Source organism: Pleurodeles waltl, chromosome 11 (assembly GCF_031143425.1).
Source record: "Pleurodeles waltl isolate 20211129_DDA chromosome 11, aPleWal1.hap1.20221129, whole genome shotgun sequence".
Taxonomy (NCBI): domain Eukaryota; kingdom Metazoa; phylum Chordata; class Amphibia; order Caudata; family Salamandridae; genus Pleurodeles; species Pleurodeles waltl.
In genome coordinates this window covers 573,894,738-573,908,897 of record NC_090450.1, presented here as the reverse complement: position 1 = coordinate 573,908,897, position 14,160 = coordinate 573,894,738, and the positions used below count along the sequence as shown (strand labels likewise).

Sequence of the window (14,160 nt, the reverse complement as noted above, 5' to 3'; positions counted from 1 at the left end):
AAACTCTTCCTCCCTGCTTAGGGATGTTAAACATCGATTGTGTGATGACTATCTTCATGAGGACTGCTTGTCCTACTTATCCCAGGCGGAATGTTGTAGGACTAATCTTTTGGCTCGTAGCTCCAGGACGTTGATTTGAAGGATCTCTTCTGCATCTAACCAGAGACGTGTGGTCAACAGTTCATATTATATGTGAGTGCCCCATTTCCCCCTTGGATGCATCAGTTGTTAGCATTACTCTGCATGATGATGGATGGAATTTGGAGGCCTGCATTGAGACTTGGGGGGAACCTCTACAATAGCAGCGCTTGGTTGAGCCATTTTGACAAACGGACTGGGTCACCCCACCAGCTGTCACCTGCATCCATTGACTGAACAATTTTTATTTTATTTTTAAAACAGGTCTCACCTGGAGCCTGCTAAAGGGTCCTAAGCCAATGACATTTGGCCCAGCATTAATTTGTATAGACTGACCACAACAAACTGCTTGGCAGAGAAGGCCCTTGCCATGATGTGAAGCCTCACTGCTCTGTCTCCCTTTCCAGACTGCAGGTCTAGTGTCTTAAAAACTGATCTTGCCCCAAAACCTGATCTCCTCCCAATTCTTGAGACCTAAGAATTGGACATGTGTCTAGTTCCAGAGATGACTTGTCTTATTTCAGTGTCAGTCACAATCTGTAAAACACACTGATGCAAGCATCCATAGAAGCCTTTGCTTCTCGCCTTGACGAGGCACTCATACAAATACAGGTATACTTGATAACCCTCCGTCGTAGCAAGTGGGACTAAGCACTTGGTGGAAATCCAGGGTGCTTATTTGAGACTGAATGGAAGCACCTTCAATTGACAGAAAATACCTCCACTTTTCAGTGGCAGGACAGCACTGAGTTTCATGCATATATAAACTCTGTGGATGCAGAAATCTGCTCCCTGAAAGTCCTGGGAGGTCAGATTATGTTATTGTGTAAAAAGACTGCTTCTTCAGTAACTTGTTCAGTTCCCTGAGGTCTAGAATAGGCTTTCACAATCCAGTTTTCTTTTTTGATCAAAAAGAATGTGAAATAAAAACCCTAGTTTGTCTGGGTTCTCAGGTCAATCTCTATCACTTCCTTGAGGAGGAGGATTTCCTGTTGTAGCTCCTACAAGTGTAGATGATGTTCCTTCTTGGATGTGCAGACAGGTGGGTTTATGAACAAACTCCACAGTGATTTCCAAGCACACAATCCACTGAATCCCCTCATCAGATGTTGTGGACGTCCATGAGATGTAAAAAAGAAAAATGCCCTCCTGACCTGTTTTCTGGTATAAAGTAGTGGCATGAGTTGGGAGTTGCAGGTGTGTGGGGGACAGGACAGGAGTAGATGAGCGTTACAGCTGTGGAGAGTCGAGCTCTATTTTGGTTGTCCTGGGAGCACACGTTATTGGTGGGGGGTTTTCCTCCCTGTCTGGAAGACCTGCAATATCCCCTCCTCTGGTTTCTGTTGGATATAAAACCTTGGTCATATCACAACTGTTCTTGGAGAGGAGGTGTGTAACATGGCTGGCTTTGACCTTCATATTGGTTGAAACCTTCCGTATATGCCTTGGATTTTCTTGAGTCGCGTAAAGTGGCTGACCCAGGACATCATTATTGAAGAGCCCAGAGGGATCTCCCAGCGTCAGTTTACAAGTTTTACATGCACTGTTCAAGTACTAGCCAAACAAGGTGTATCAGTCAAGTGGTGTGTCCTGGATCTTTTCTTTACTTTTGTACAGAAAGCAGTAGATCTCAGCTATCCTCGTCTCCTTAGAACAGCTGCTTCTGCCAGCTCATGAAAGCCCACATTGAAAACACCCATTGCAACAATAATGATGGCTGCAGATGTTTGTACTTTCTCCTTGACTATTGCCCTGGCAAACTTTTCACTGAAAGGGATACAGTGGATCAATTTGGATAAGTCATGGGTTCTCAGCTCTGCATGCGGTCAAGGACATAACAGAATATGTGGCACTGTTCTTCTTCTTATTATTATTATATATAGGTACCACCAATAGAACGGTAGCCAGCTTGTTCATCAAGTTAGGCCTTCTGACCATACAAAAATCAGTATGGGAGCTATCAAAGTATCAAAGCATCTGTGCTACCCATTCTGGTGAGAATTATTACTGGGCAATTAAGGGTAGAGGAAGGCTGACTAGCTTTTATTAACTGCAGGGTGATATATTACAAGAGAAGCATTGGTATTTCAAACGGATGTGATGTATCGTTTAGAACTCTACAGCTCCCCACAACAGGAAAGACTTCAACAATCGCTGCATTTGCAAGGGCAGAGCACATTGGTAGAAGCAGAGGAGGTGAAGTCAAAAGGGTGGAGAGAGTAAACCTCCCTGCATACCAGAGGTTTTCTGAGCAGCCTCCCCTTGTTTAAGAAGGGGAAAGGGTTCCATCCAGTTATCGACAAGAAGGAATTCAATGGCTGGCTAATTATCGCCATTTCAAAATGGAGGGTATACACCTCCTGAGAGACTTCCTCCAAAACAACGGATGGATAGTTAGGCTGGACCTGTAAGACACTTACCCGACTATTCCTGTATTTCAGTAGCAGCAGCACTCAGGTGGAAAAAACAGATATTCAAGTTCACAGTCCTTAGCTTCGGACTTTCCTTGGCGCTTTACCTTAGTGCTCAGAAAGATAGAGCTTCCTAGGACCAGAGGACTCAGGACGATAGTCTATTTAAAAGACATCCAGTTGATGGATCAGCCTTGAAACAAACATCTTCTGCACTTTCAACGAACAGTTCACCTCCTCCAAAGCCTGGGCTTAGTAAGCTACTATGAAATGTCAAACTAGAAGCAAGTTATCACCTTTTTGGCATTTGTGATACCAGTCGTTCCGGCAACTATGCAACACCTAGGAGACAAGACTATCTTCATAAATCGGAAGCAGAGGCGTGTGCTCGTTTCAGACAGGATGTCTCTACACAAACATGTAAGGTATGTGGTGCTCAATTGAGCTTTGTTTCAAGAGATCTTTACAGACCCTGAAATGGCTGAAGGCAGACCCTCTTTAGAAGGGCCTTCAATACTCAGATCCTGTTCCCCACTAAAAATAAGTCAAGGTAGAATTTCAGAGGTGGTTGGACAACATGGAGGCCTGGAAAAGGAGCATCATTTTTGTGAGCACTCCAGATTTTGTGGTAGTCTGCTGCCAGCAGGTCCAGCTATGGTACGTGCTGTGGAGACATACTACAGGCAGAAAATGGTCAGAGGGAGGAATTGAGACTACATATCATTTGCCTCAAGCTCTTGGTAGGATCTTTTAAACTGAAGAGTCTGAAAAAGCTAGCATAACATAGTGCACATTGCTAAGGATGGACAATGTCTTAGTGGTTTGTTGCATCAACCAACTGGGAAACCCAGGTCAAAAATAATGGCTGAACTTGCCAAGATGTTTTAGCACATCTGTGTGGGTATTCTTTATTTTTTATTACCCAAATAGTGCAGGGCCACCTCTCTGGTACATAAAATGTTGTGCTGGGGGTTCCTAGAGGACTCAAATGCCTTCCTCCTATTGATGTCCCTTTGGGGACACTTCCAGTTAGATCTGCTTGCCTGCCATCTTACCCACTAGATGAAAAATCATTTCAGCTGGTGACGTGATCACAGGACTCCTGTGGAGAATGCCTTTCTTTAAGGGTGGATAAGGAGCTGCATTTATACATTCCATCCATTTGCAATGTTCCCTCCATTTGTAATGATAGTGACAACAGCACCTCATATTTGGAGGCAGAAGGAAGTGGTGATGGCGACTCTCCTGTGTAGGGAAGAGGCATGGTTTCCGATACGGACGGCGTTTTCTTCCGATTCTTCTTGCACACAATGACAATATTCCAAAAGTCTACGTTACTTTGTAAACATCGGTTTGTGGCATGTAATGCTAAATATTCACATGCTCTGCATACTCCTGCCATCTAGTGCTGGGTCCGGATGTGAGAGGGCTGTTATTTTTTGTTTTTTTTTCCCCGAACAAAGTCTTTCGAGTCACATGGTAGAGTGACAACTCATCCTCTGGGATACTGAGCATCAACTCCATTGTTATATTGTATTACCACAGGCAGGTGGAGAATGGAGTGCGGAATAAGTGTGAGTAATGAGCTGTACAAGTAAGAAAGAGTAAAAAAGGCTGGAACGGCCAAAGATGTCTGGGAAGGAGAGTAGGCACATGTGAATCTACAGCACTACATGCCACGAACAGATTCTTACAGGGTAACATATTTAGTTTGAGGCATGTGTGCCTGTAGACACACATGCTTTGTATGGACTGTAAAACAGTCCCCCTCAGAAGTGGTGGCTAATCTGTCGGTGTTGCAGTTTGAAAAGGAGCATGTAACTCTGTCTGACCTACATTAGCTTGTTGATGTGTTAAAACATCCACACAATGTCTGGTGAAGGTGTGGTGTGGCCTATGTAGCTGCTTTACATAGGGCAACTATAGGAATGTTTCCTAGAAAAGCCACTAACGCTCCCTTTTTCCTAGCAGAGTGTGCTCGAGGAGGAGTGGGTAAAGTTCTTTTGGCTTTATCATAACAAGTCTGACTGCATTTTACTATCATGCGGCTAGGACTGGTTTAGATATTGGGCTGCCTTTATGTGGGGGAGAATAAGCAACAGAAAGTTTAGTTTTAGTTTAGTTTTCTGAAAGTTTAAGTCCTATCAATATAGAACACAAGGGCTCTTTTACATCTAATGTAAATAGAGCTCTTTCCGCAACAGAATCTGGTTGGGGGGTGGGGGCATTGGTAACTCAACTGACTGGTTGAGGTGACAATGAGAAACCACTTTAGGGCGAATTTAGGGTCGGTGTGGAGAACCACTCTGTCTCTCTGTAATGGAAGAAAGGTTCTACCAAGTTTAAATCCTGGAGCTCACTAACAGGAATAAGTGAAGTGATGGAGACTATAAATGCCACTTTCCAAGAAAGAAATTGAAGGGGGCATGATGAGTGTAGGGGTTCAAATGGAGGGCACTAGTCTTGTGAGGCAGACATAAAGGTTCTATGGAGGTGCGGGTGGAACCCGTGGTGGGATAACTCTTTTGAACACCTCCATGTAGGATTTAATGGCTGGTAACTTCAACAAAGAACGGTGCTGCCCATTTTATAGAAGGCAGCAATGCCAGCCAGATGTAATCTTACAGATGTGAAGCGACTGTCTTGTACAGGAGCTTTGAAAGGTTTGGTGGTGTCTCAGTACAGTAGCAAACAAAAATGTTTCAATTCTGCCACACAGCAAGCTCTAGTGGTAGGTCTACAGGCTTCTTTAAGAATGCCCATACATTCTGGTGGCAAATTATGGTAACCAATCTCTCTGACCTCAGAAGCCAAACTGCTAGATTGAGAGTCCTGGCATCAGGGTGCCCGATTTCTTCATGGTTCTGAGTGAGAAGTTCTGGTCTGTTGGGGAGCATTTCCTGGAGTACTACGGAGAGGCCTATTAGTGTTGTGAACCAGGGTTGACTAACCCAGGTGGGAGGTACCGAGATTATTGTAAGAGACATTTGCCTGACCTTCTGAACCAGAAATGGAAGGAGAGGGAGAGGAGGGAAATCGTAGGCAAATATCCCTGACCAAATCATCCATAAGGCATTGCCATCAGATAGTAGGTGTGGAAACCTGGAGGCGACGCCTTGACATTTTGTGTTTTTTTGCTGTTGCGAAAAGGTCTATTAGAGGGAACCCCAACCTCTGGAAGTAATGGAGAAGGATTTGTAGAGGAAGTACAGGTGGAGTTCCAATTCGTTGACTTGTTGCTGCATCCTGATTAGCAGGTCTGCTAAGTTGTTGTCCTTGTCTGGGAAAAACTCTGCTATCAGGTGTATGTTGTGACGCAAAGCCCATTTCTAAATGGTCTGTGAGCTGTGAAAGTTGCAGAAAGCATTCCCCCCTCCTTTGTTTTTGTAGGTAATACATGGCTGTCACGTTGTCCCTCCGGACTGGAACAACCTTGTGAATGAGGTGAGGAAGGAAAGCTTTCAAGGCAAGGTGAACAACCTGAAGCTCAAGGAAGTTAATGTGGTGACCTGGGTGTTTGGAGTCCCATATACCCTGTATCGTGAGATCTTTCAGATGTGCTTGAACTTGACTCTCTCTGATGACCATGGCCTACGGGCAGTGGTGGTCCGAAGGCCTCTTGATCTGGAGGCGTCTGTTTCAACTCGAGGCTGAGGGGCAGGGGGGTACAGTATTCATGGTGCGTGTCTCCAGAGTGATGTCGGTGACTTCAAACTCTTACTCTGGATAGGATTCTGAACTGGCCTTGACAGAAAATGCCTCCTCCAGCAATCGAAGCCTGTAAATGCAGTTCCTCACCAACGTCTTGATGATCAAAGAGGTGTCTTTAGCAGTCTTCTACTGCATTTCTAGCCGGCATGCTTGATGGTCTCAGAGCATCCTCTTTGAGCAAAAACTGTAACTGCCTTCCCAATATGCTTCCCTGTAGTCAGTCGGTCTGTGGTTATTTTGCGTGACAACGAGAGCAGAAACGGAAGGGAGCCCGTTCCATTACGAGGAGGGTATTGTAAGGAGATGCTGCTGGAGATTAAGTATGGAGGCCCCAAAGGGTGATGCCCTCTGGGGGCCGCAAAGGATTAGCGTCAACTTTATGGCCAGTGTCATCTTGATGCACAGATGGGGGAAATGTGATTGATAACAATACCAACAGTATTAGATTGGGAAATGTAGGAAGTTGGCTCTGTATGTGCTATTTCAAAGTAAGGAATAGCATGCACAGAGTCCAAGGGTTCCCCTTAGAGGTAAGATAGTGGCAAAAAGAGATAATACTAATGCTCTATTTTGTGGTAGTGTGGTCGAAAAGTAGGCTTATCAAAGGAGTAGTGTTAAGCATTTGTTGTACATACACACAGGCAATAAATGAGGAACACACACTCGGAGACAATTCCAAGCTAATAGGTTTTTGTTATGGAAAAATATATTTTCTTAGTTTATTTTAAGAACCACAGGTTCAAATTCTACATGTAATATCTCATTTGAAAGGTATTGCAGGTAAGTACTCTAGGAACTTTGAATAATTACAATAGCATCTATACTTTTTTTTACATAAAACACATTTAGCTGTTTTAAAAGTGGACACAGTGCAATTTTCACAGTTCCTGGGGGAGGTAAAGTAATGTTAGTTTTTGCAGGTAAGTAAACGACCTACGGGGTTCAGATTGGGGTCCAAGGTAGCCCACCGTTGGGGGTTCAGAGCAACCCCAAAGTCACCTCACCAGCAGCTCAGGGCCGGTCAGGTGCAGAGTTCAAAGTGGTGCCCAAAACGCATAGGCTTCAATGGAGAGGAGGGGGTGCCGCGGTTCCGGTCCGCCAGCAGGTAAGTACCTGCGTCTTCGGAGGGCAGACCAGGGGGGTTTTGTAGGGCACCGGGGGGGCACAAGTCCACACAAAAAGTACACCCTCAGCAGCGCGGGGGCGGCCGGGTGCAAACTAGCGTCGGGTTTCCAAGGGGAGTCAATGGGAGACCAAGGGGTCTCTTCAGCGGTGCAGGCAGGCAAGGGGGGGGGGGGCTCATCGGGGTAGCCACCACCTGGGCAAGGGAGAGGGCCTCCTGGGGGTCACTCCTGCACTGGAGTTCTGATCCTTCAGGTGCTGGGGGCTGCGGGTGCAGGGTCTTTTCCAGCCGTCGGGATTTTAGAGTCAGGCAGTCGCGGTCAGGGGGAGCCTCGGGATTCCCTCTGCCGGCGTCGCTGTGGGGGCTCGGGGGGGACAACTTTGGTTACTCACAGTCTTGGAGTCGCCGGAGGGTCCTCCCTGTAGCGTTGTTTCTCCACCAGTCGAGTCGGGGTCGCCGGGTGCAGTGTTGCAAGTCTCACGCTTCTTGCAGGGATTTGCAGGGGTCTTTAAATCTGCTCCTCTGTAACAAAGTTGCAGTCTTTTTGGAACAGGGCCGCTGTCCTCGGGAGTTTCTTGTTCCTCTTGAAGCAGGGCAATCCTCTGAGGATTCAGAAGTCGCTGGTCCTGGGGAAAGCGTCGCTGGAGCAGGTTTCTTTGGAAGGCAGGAGACAGGCCGGTAGGACTGGGGCCAAAGCAGTTGGTGTCTTCTTTTCTTCTTCTGCAGGGGTCTTTCAGCTCAGCAGTCCTCTTCTTCTTGTAGTTGCAGGAATCTAAATTCTTAGGTTCAGGGGAGCCCTTAAATACTAAATTTAAGGGCGTGTTTAGGTCTGGGAGGTTAGTAGCCAATGGCTACTAGCCCTGAGGGTGGGTACACCCTCTTTGTGCCTCCTCCCAAGGGGGTTCTAGGGCACTGCTAGCATTCACGGCTGTCGTACTAGCCAAAGGGTTAAGTAGTCGTCTGACATGGGGAGGACTCAACCTTCATTAAGTCCACCACTCAGCTGGTCAGTCTAGTTTTGTGCAAGTCTTCCCCCCAACCAGAGGTCCTACTCCTCTAGATCCTGGGCAATGTTGCTTCCTCTTGCCTCTTTCACAGTAGCTAGGGACCTTCAATGACCTAGGCTTTTTCACATATCACAGGGTAGAGAGTCGTTAGCAAGGCTGTATGGCTAAGTAAAATCTTATCTGTTGTGCAGTATGTTTACCTTTGAGCAGCAATATTCATTCTAGTTTGGTTAAGCAGGTAGCAAGCCAGAACCAACCACAGTGCCAGCTTTCCTTTACATTTGTAAATCATCCTCCCACCAGACCAGTACATCCCAAGGACTTTGTAATTTTCTTACCTAAATATAAAAGGACTACTGTCAGGCACCATGCTCCAATGGTACTGCAACATTTGTGTAGTGAGTCACACCAATGGTGTAGACCTAAAGTGTTTTACTGGGTGATCAGATAAGAAGTTACTGTGTTTGCTATATAAATTAGGAAGAGTGTTTGTTTACAGTAACCTATATATGAAGTGTAGTGTTTCATGTGTGTGGGCTAGAACGAGTTCCAATCATGTCACTGAAATCTTGGTGCTACCACTAGATCCCACAGGTGTAGCTTTCAGGATCTTCTAGAAAATGTCCAGGACAGAAGGCAATCTTGGATGGGAGGCATAGTCAGGGGTGGAGAACATAGTAATTTTCAAATACTTGCAAAGGATTCTCATTCTTGCTCTTAGTTCCAGAGCATGGTTGTATGTGCAGAAAAGGACCACCCACAAACGTCCGGTTTTCTGTAACCTGGAATTGTCAGAAACATTTTTGTCACAACCAGAAGTCTTTCAAAGGTGGTGTTTGCAGACATTTCTAGAATCAAACCTCTTGGTTCTGAAGGCGCTAAACGTGATCTAATGTGTGCTGCAGTCCCTAAGACTTATACTGAATTTGTTACTTCCAATTTGCTGCACTGAAGCCCTAAAGCAAGCCTCTCTGAAAAAGGAAATCTGTGCAAAGGCAACGTTTGGTTGGGAGTTTCGGAATTGCACACCTTAATCAACAGCACACTATCCTTTATTATTAAACAGTTGAACGTCACCTTTCAGATCAAAAAGCTACTGCTACCTACTTTGAGGTTAGAATCTGCTTGAAGATTTGTTGATTCATTTTTTCTAACCACATCCAAAGATTGGATCCTTAATAGAAGGAATTCAATGTACTCCAAGGATTCTTAACCACACATCAAAAGATAAAAAGTAAGGATTACATAAGTTCCCATTTAAAATTTTACTCAAGCATGTGGTTTCATACAAGTAAGAATTCAGTCATATGGTTCATTGGTTTCAAAATACATCACCATAGTAATTTAGAAGCTAGCACACTTCACACCAGGACTGCTTTTGATTCCATGTCCAAAATGTTTCAGAATTATTTTGATTTTTGTCCTGCACATTTGCAGAATGTACTTTTAAGTGTTTCCACAGTTTTAGCTCAAATTTACGGGTGTGGTCCAAAGAATAATCAAGCACTAGCTCAGTCTTGGAGATAATGCCTCCCATAAGTAACTTAAAGGCCATAAGTTGAGCCCACCTCTGCAAGCAGTACCTAACTATAGTTGGTATCTACTACTGACCATTGAGTAATGAGCAAACATTGCTAAAAGGTGAATTTTCTTCCCTGTTCTGGCCTTTCTTTACAGAAAACTAACCAGAAGCGGGCATAAACAAATCTTTTGTGTGCAAATGCATAACAGTGTGAACTAAACTGTCTCCAGATGGTTCGGTGTATTTACTCTTTTAAAAGTGTGAGTTTTTTCACACACTCAGTCAACGTGCATCATATTGGATCTGGAAGGTACAAGTAAAGTTTAGACTGTACCATTATATAATCAATGGCCTTTGCACCTAGCTTTTAAGGGGGGATACTAATTTTGTGCCGATAGTAAAGAGAGTCCAAGAAAAAATGATGACAGCAGATTCAAACAGGATAGGGTACACACAACAAAAAATATGGGAGAAAAATATCTGGAGTGGAGATGTAGGACCATATGCAAAAACAAGAATGGTTATATGGACTTATGTTTAAAAGGCCCAAGACAATATTATGCTACTTCCACTACCAATCATTTACAAAGTCTAGCTTATGCATTTTCACATTGTACTACCAACCTAAGTACTAATTTTCAACAGGTAAACTAGCAGACAAGATGTAAATGTACAATGCATAACAAAAATTAACTTTCTCTTAAGACTATAGCCCTAATCTGAATTGAAGTATTTTGCGGACGGACCTGGTGATTTGTAGCTCCAAATGACTATTGTTTTGCATATTCAGCTTAGAATAGAGCTTACAGTCTCTGTTGTAGGACTATCCAGACGCCAGAAAAAGGGATGTTGCCATTCGCTGCCTCAGAGGTAAATATTGAGGCACAAGTCTCTTCACATCTTGCTTGATCCATAAGCCACAGATTGCCACATTTCCAGTTTTATGCATAGTGGCTATCCAGTGAATTGAACTCTCTCAGTAAGATAAACGAAGTGTCTGGTGCAGAAGACAAACCACTACAACCTGGCAACAGCTAATACACCAGCTCTAGAGGCCTTATACCCTTTATTGTTCAATAAAGATTAATATTTAGGTAAATTGTATTTGAGTTCCCATACTTAAAAGCTTCATGGAGCTAAGATGACAACATGAGCACCACTAGAGGAACAACAAATAAAACGACTGAAGAAAAAACTACATTTTCAAATAGTTTTCTAAACTTCAGAAGTGAAGATTCCATTTGGAATGCAAGATAGGCGAGTTCCAAATCTTCATAACAGCCTCACAAAGTGCTTTCCCATGTGACCTGGGGGCATTAGAGGTGCTTATTGAGGTGGTCTGATCCAAAACGTCAACTGAGTCACACCTCTCGACATATGCACGAATTAAAAAAACAAAATGTCAGATTTCTGTTATAGTTGACAGCATTACATTACTTGCCACCTTTGTTCCTCTCAGAGAAATTGCTTGTTGCCACCAAGGGTGACGGTAAAGTGGTAAAGAACGTTCTGTAAACAGTACTGACTTCCATTCAGATCTCCCACCCAGAGGATTTGGGTAGCACCACTGATCAGTTCATAGTAGTGAAATGAGACTTTGTGGTCCTATGCCCTCTGCTAACCTGTGCTGGGGCTATTATGCCCTAATGAACAGTGCCTAGTGACTGCTTTAAAACTTGGTAGAATTCTCTGGATCACATCATTTATATCGACTTTGTAGTCTTTGAACACCACCTACCTATTTTTTCATCTGCCTGAAATACTAAGTGAAAGCTGTAGCACTGGTTTATTATTTACACATTTCTGAACATACCTGCCCGTGAATTAGACAGAGAACATAGCAGAATGAGAAGCTGCAGACCAAGTGGGGAAAATGGTCCATTACTGGTAGGGAGAACAAGGTATTCTTCTGGACCAAATGTGGTTTATTTCCAGATAACTAGGAAACATTGTTCATTCCAATTATTATTTTCCCCTAAACTAGCACTTAAAGAATCCTGTGGGGATATTTCTTGAAGAAAATACCGGTCAATGTTTCATGCCAGAGTTGTCACTTGCTGTGCCCCCTACCCTGCTTTGTTTAAGCATGTTTTTGCCCATATTGTGCTATGGCAATTAGTGTTTATTGCCTTTCTCGGTAACCTTTAAACCGGACAAAGAAGAGCAGAGCCTCTATAGTTTATCTGAAGTTCATGGCAGCATACAATGTATTTTTTTTCTAGCTGTCTTAGACTGCCATCTTAAGTTCGGAGTTTAGGAGCAAGTTTTGAAGAAGGGCAATGACTAACCGGTCTGAGGTTACAGTTTATTAGTTTCCTTGTGATATTTTCAGTGCTTTGCCATCTGTTTTTTATACTAATGTAATGTAGTTTCCTGCACCTCTGTTTTTATAAACTAGCTGCAGCTCTGAAGATTGCCTGAAAAGCATATGCTGCTGCTAATTATGTCACTCTGCAGTGTTGCACTTCTCTCGGTTAGCTTCACTGTGTGACTCATGTTATTGGTGGTGCGTTTTCTTTGGGTTTGATTTCCGTTACACTGGTAATGAACTTCATGAAGTTTCTAGATAGGAGCGCCGTATAAATCTGGTGCTAGTCGCTTGCCATATGAAGAACTGCCCTCTTTTCTCTCTCATTATCAGGGTCCAGGTTCAAGCCATCTTTTCAGAAAACAATCACAAAAGGATGCTCTTTAATCCCTTGTAAGATCAATGTTCTTTGTTATAATTCTTGTCAATGTCACAGTGCCAGTGATAGCCCCTCTAAAGCTTTCCAGTTATTCTTAATTAATATTACTCAACAATGTTGCTGAATATAAATTTTTGTTTCTTTCTGCCTTTTGCCCTGCCTGTACATTTTTTTTTTGTTTAAGTTGTGACTGGTAACTTCTCATGACAACAGGGTGTCATACCTTTCCTTACACAAGGATTTGAAGAGTGGGGTGGTGGTTGAAGAAAGACTCAGACTGACGCGAAAGGGCAATTTCGCAAGTCCCTCCTCCCCCAGAGGCCCACTAAGGTACCTGACTGGATAACGCCTGGATCTTCACCGCATTCCATTGGACGGACTGGCTGGGGTTGTACACGGCCTTCACCAGCACCTTCTCACCCACCTTTGGCATGCGGCCTTTCACAACACTAAGAAAAACCAAGAAGGGAGAGTGAGCATCCTAGGACTGGCACCTTTGCAAGGTTAAACAGTCTTATGACTATGCTGCAATGTTGGGCCAGACTATTCACAAATATCTGAAGACTGGGACCATATAAAGATGGAATCATGGAGGATTACAAAGCTTAAGGATGGAGGCTAGGAATGACTCCTCAAGAATCACAAGGAAAGGATGGAACCTTACAGAGCTACTCTGTTCATATGGCTAAATAATGCAGCCACAGACTCATGAAGAGCCCTTAAGGTGACAAATAGGGCTTCAGAAACTATTCTGCTGAACTCTGTTTGTAGGATGGACCTCAGACATACTCACGGAGGTTTATGGTGGGGAAGGACATGACTTTACATGACTCACTGATGGTCAAACAGTAATTTAAAGGAATCCACATTAACCCACTGATGCTCAATGAGTTCAAATGGGTGATGGAAGGGACCTGACTGACTCACAGAGACTGGAAAGGTGATGGATAAGACCTCAAAGTATGACCCATTTGGGTTAATGCAAGTGAAGGAAGGGGCACAGAGGATCACAAAGATGAGGTATGTAGCTTTACCGGTTGATTCAATAAGGTTCATAAAAGAGATGGATTGGACCTTACAGGATGTTTCACTTGCACCTTAGAGGAGCCTGGAAGGCACCACTAGGCATGCAAGATATGAAAATACCCCAATAAATGAGTGATTACTACCTAAACATGCTAGTGACAGGCTAAGAAAACCATACCCCTGAATGGTGCATTCAGAAAAGTGGTCGGGCTGAGCAGCTCCAACTAACTCATCCCCTCTCACAAACTTACTGATTTCTTCTCTACATTATATTCACTCTCATAAGGCAGTCAGAGATTCACCACCATTCACCAACAATTATCCTTTCTCTTATCCTTGAAAAAATATTTCTGCATAAAGGCAAAATGTACCTTGCTCCCTTTCAAATACTGTTTCTCTCTCAATGTATTTCCTTGTCTCGACAGGTCCCCTTGTACACCTGTGACCAAACAGTCAACCTCCAATCTCTAGCACAGGTTTCTTTGCTCCCACGTCCACCCTAACTGGTTCTAGTTTTGACACGGACATTTATTCC

General features: G+C 43.9%; 1 protein-coding gene across 5 annotated transcripts in view; it reads right to left on the bottom strand.

Moving 5' to 3' along the window:
- CCAR2 (cell cycle and apoptosis regulator 2) overlaps positions 1-14,160 on the bottom strand; it is a 566,602-nt gene that overhangs the window by 474,319 nt on the left and 78,123 nt on the right. For 3 of the 5 annotated variants that reach the window (XM_069214048.1, XM_069214050.1, XM_069214049.1), the window contains one exon: positions 12,934-13,048. The exons of the other annotated variants lie outside the window; for them this stretch is intronic. In XM_069214048.1, coding sequence (XP_069070149.1) covers positions 12,934-13,048 — 115 coding nt within the window. The remainder of the gene's footprint in view (positions 1-12,933; positions 13,049-14,160) is intronic. 5 annotated transcript variants of the gene reach the window in all.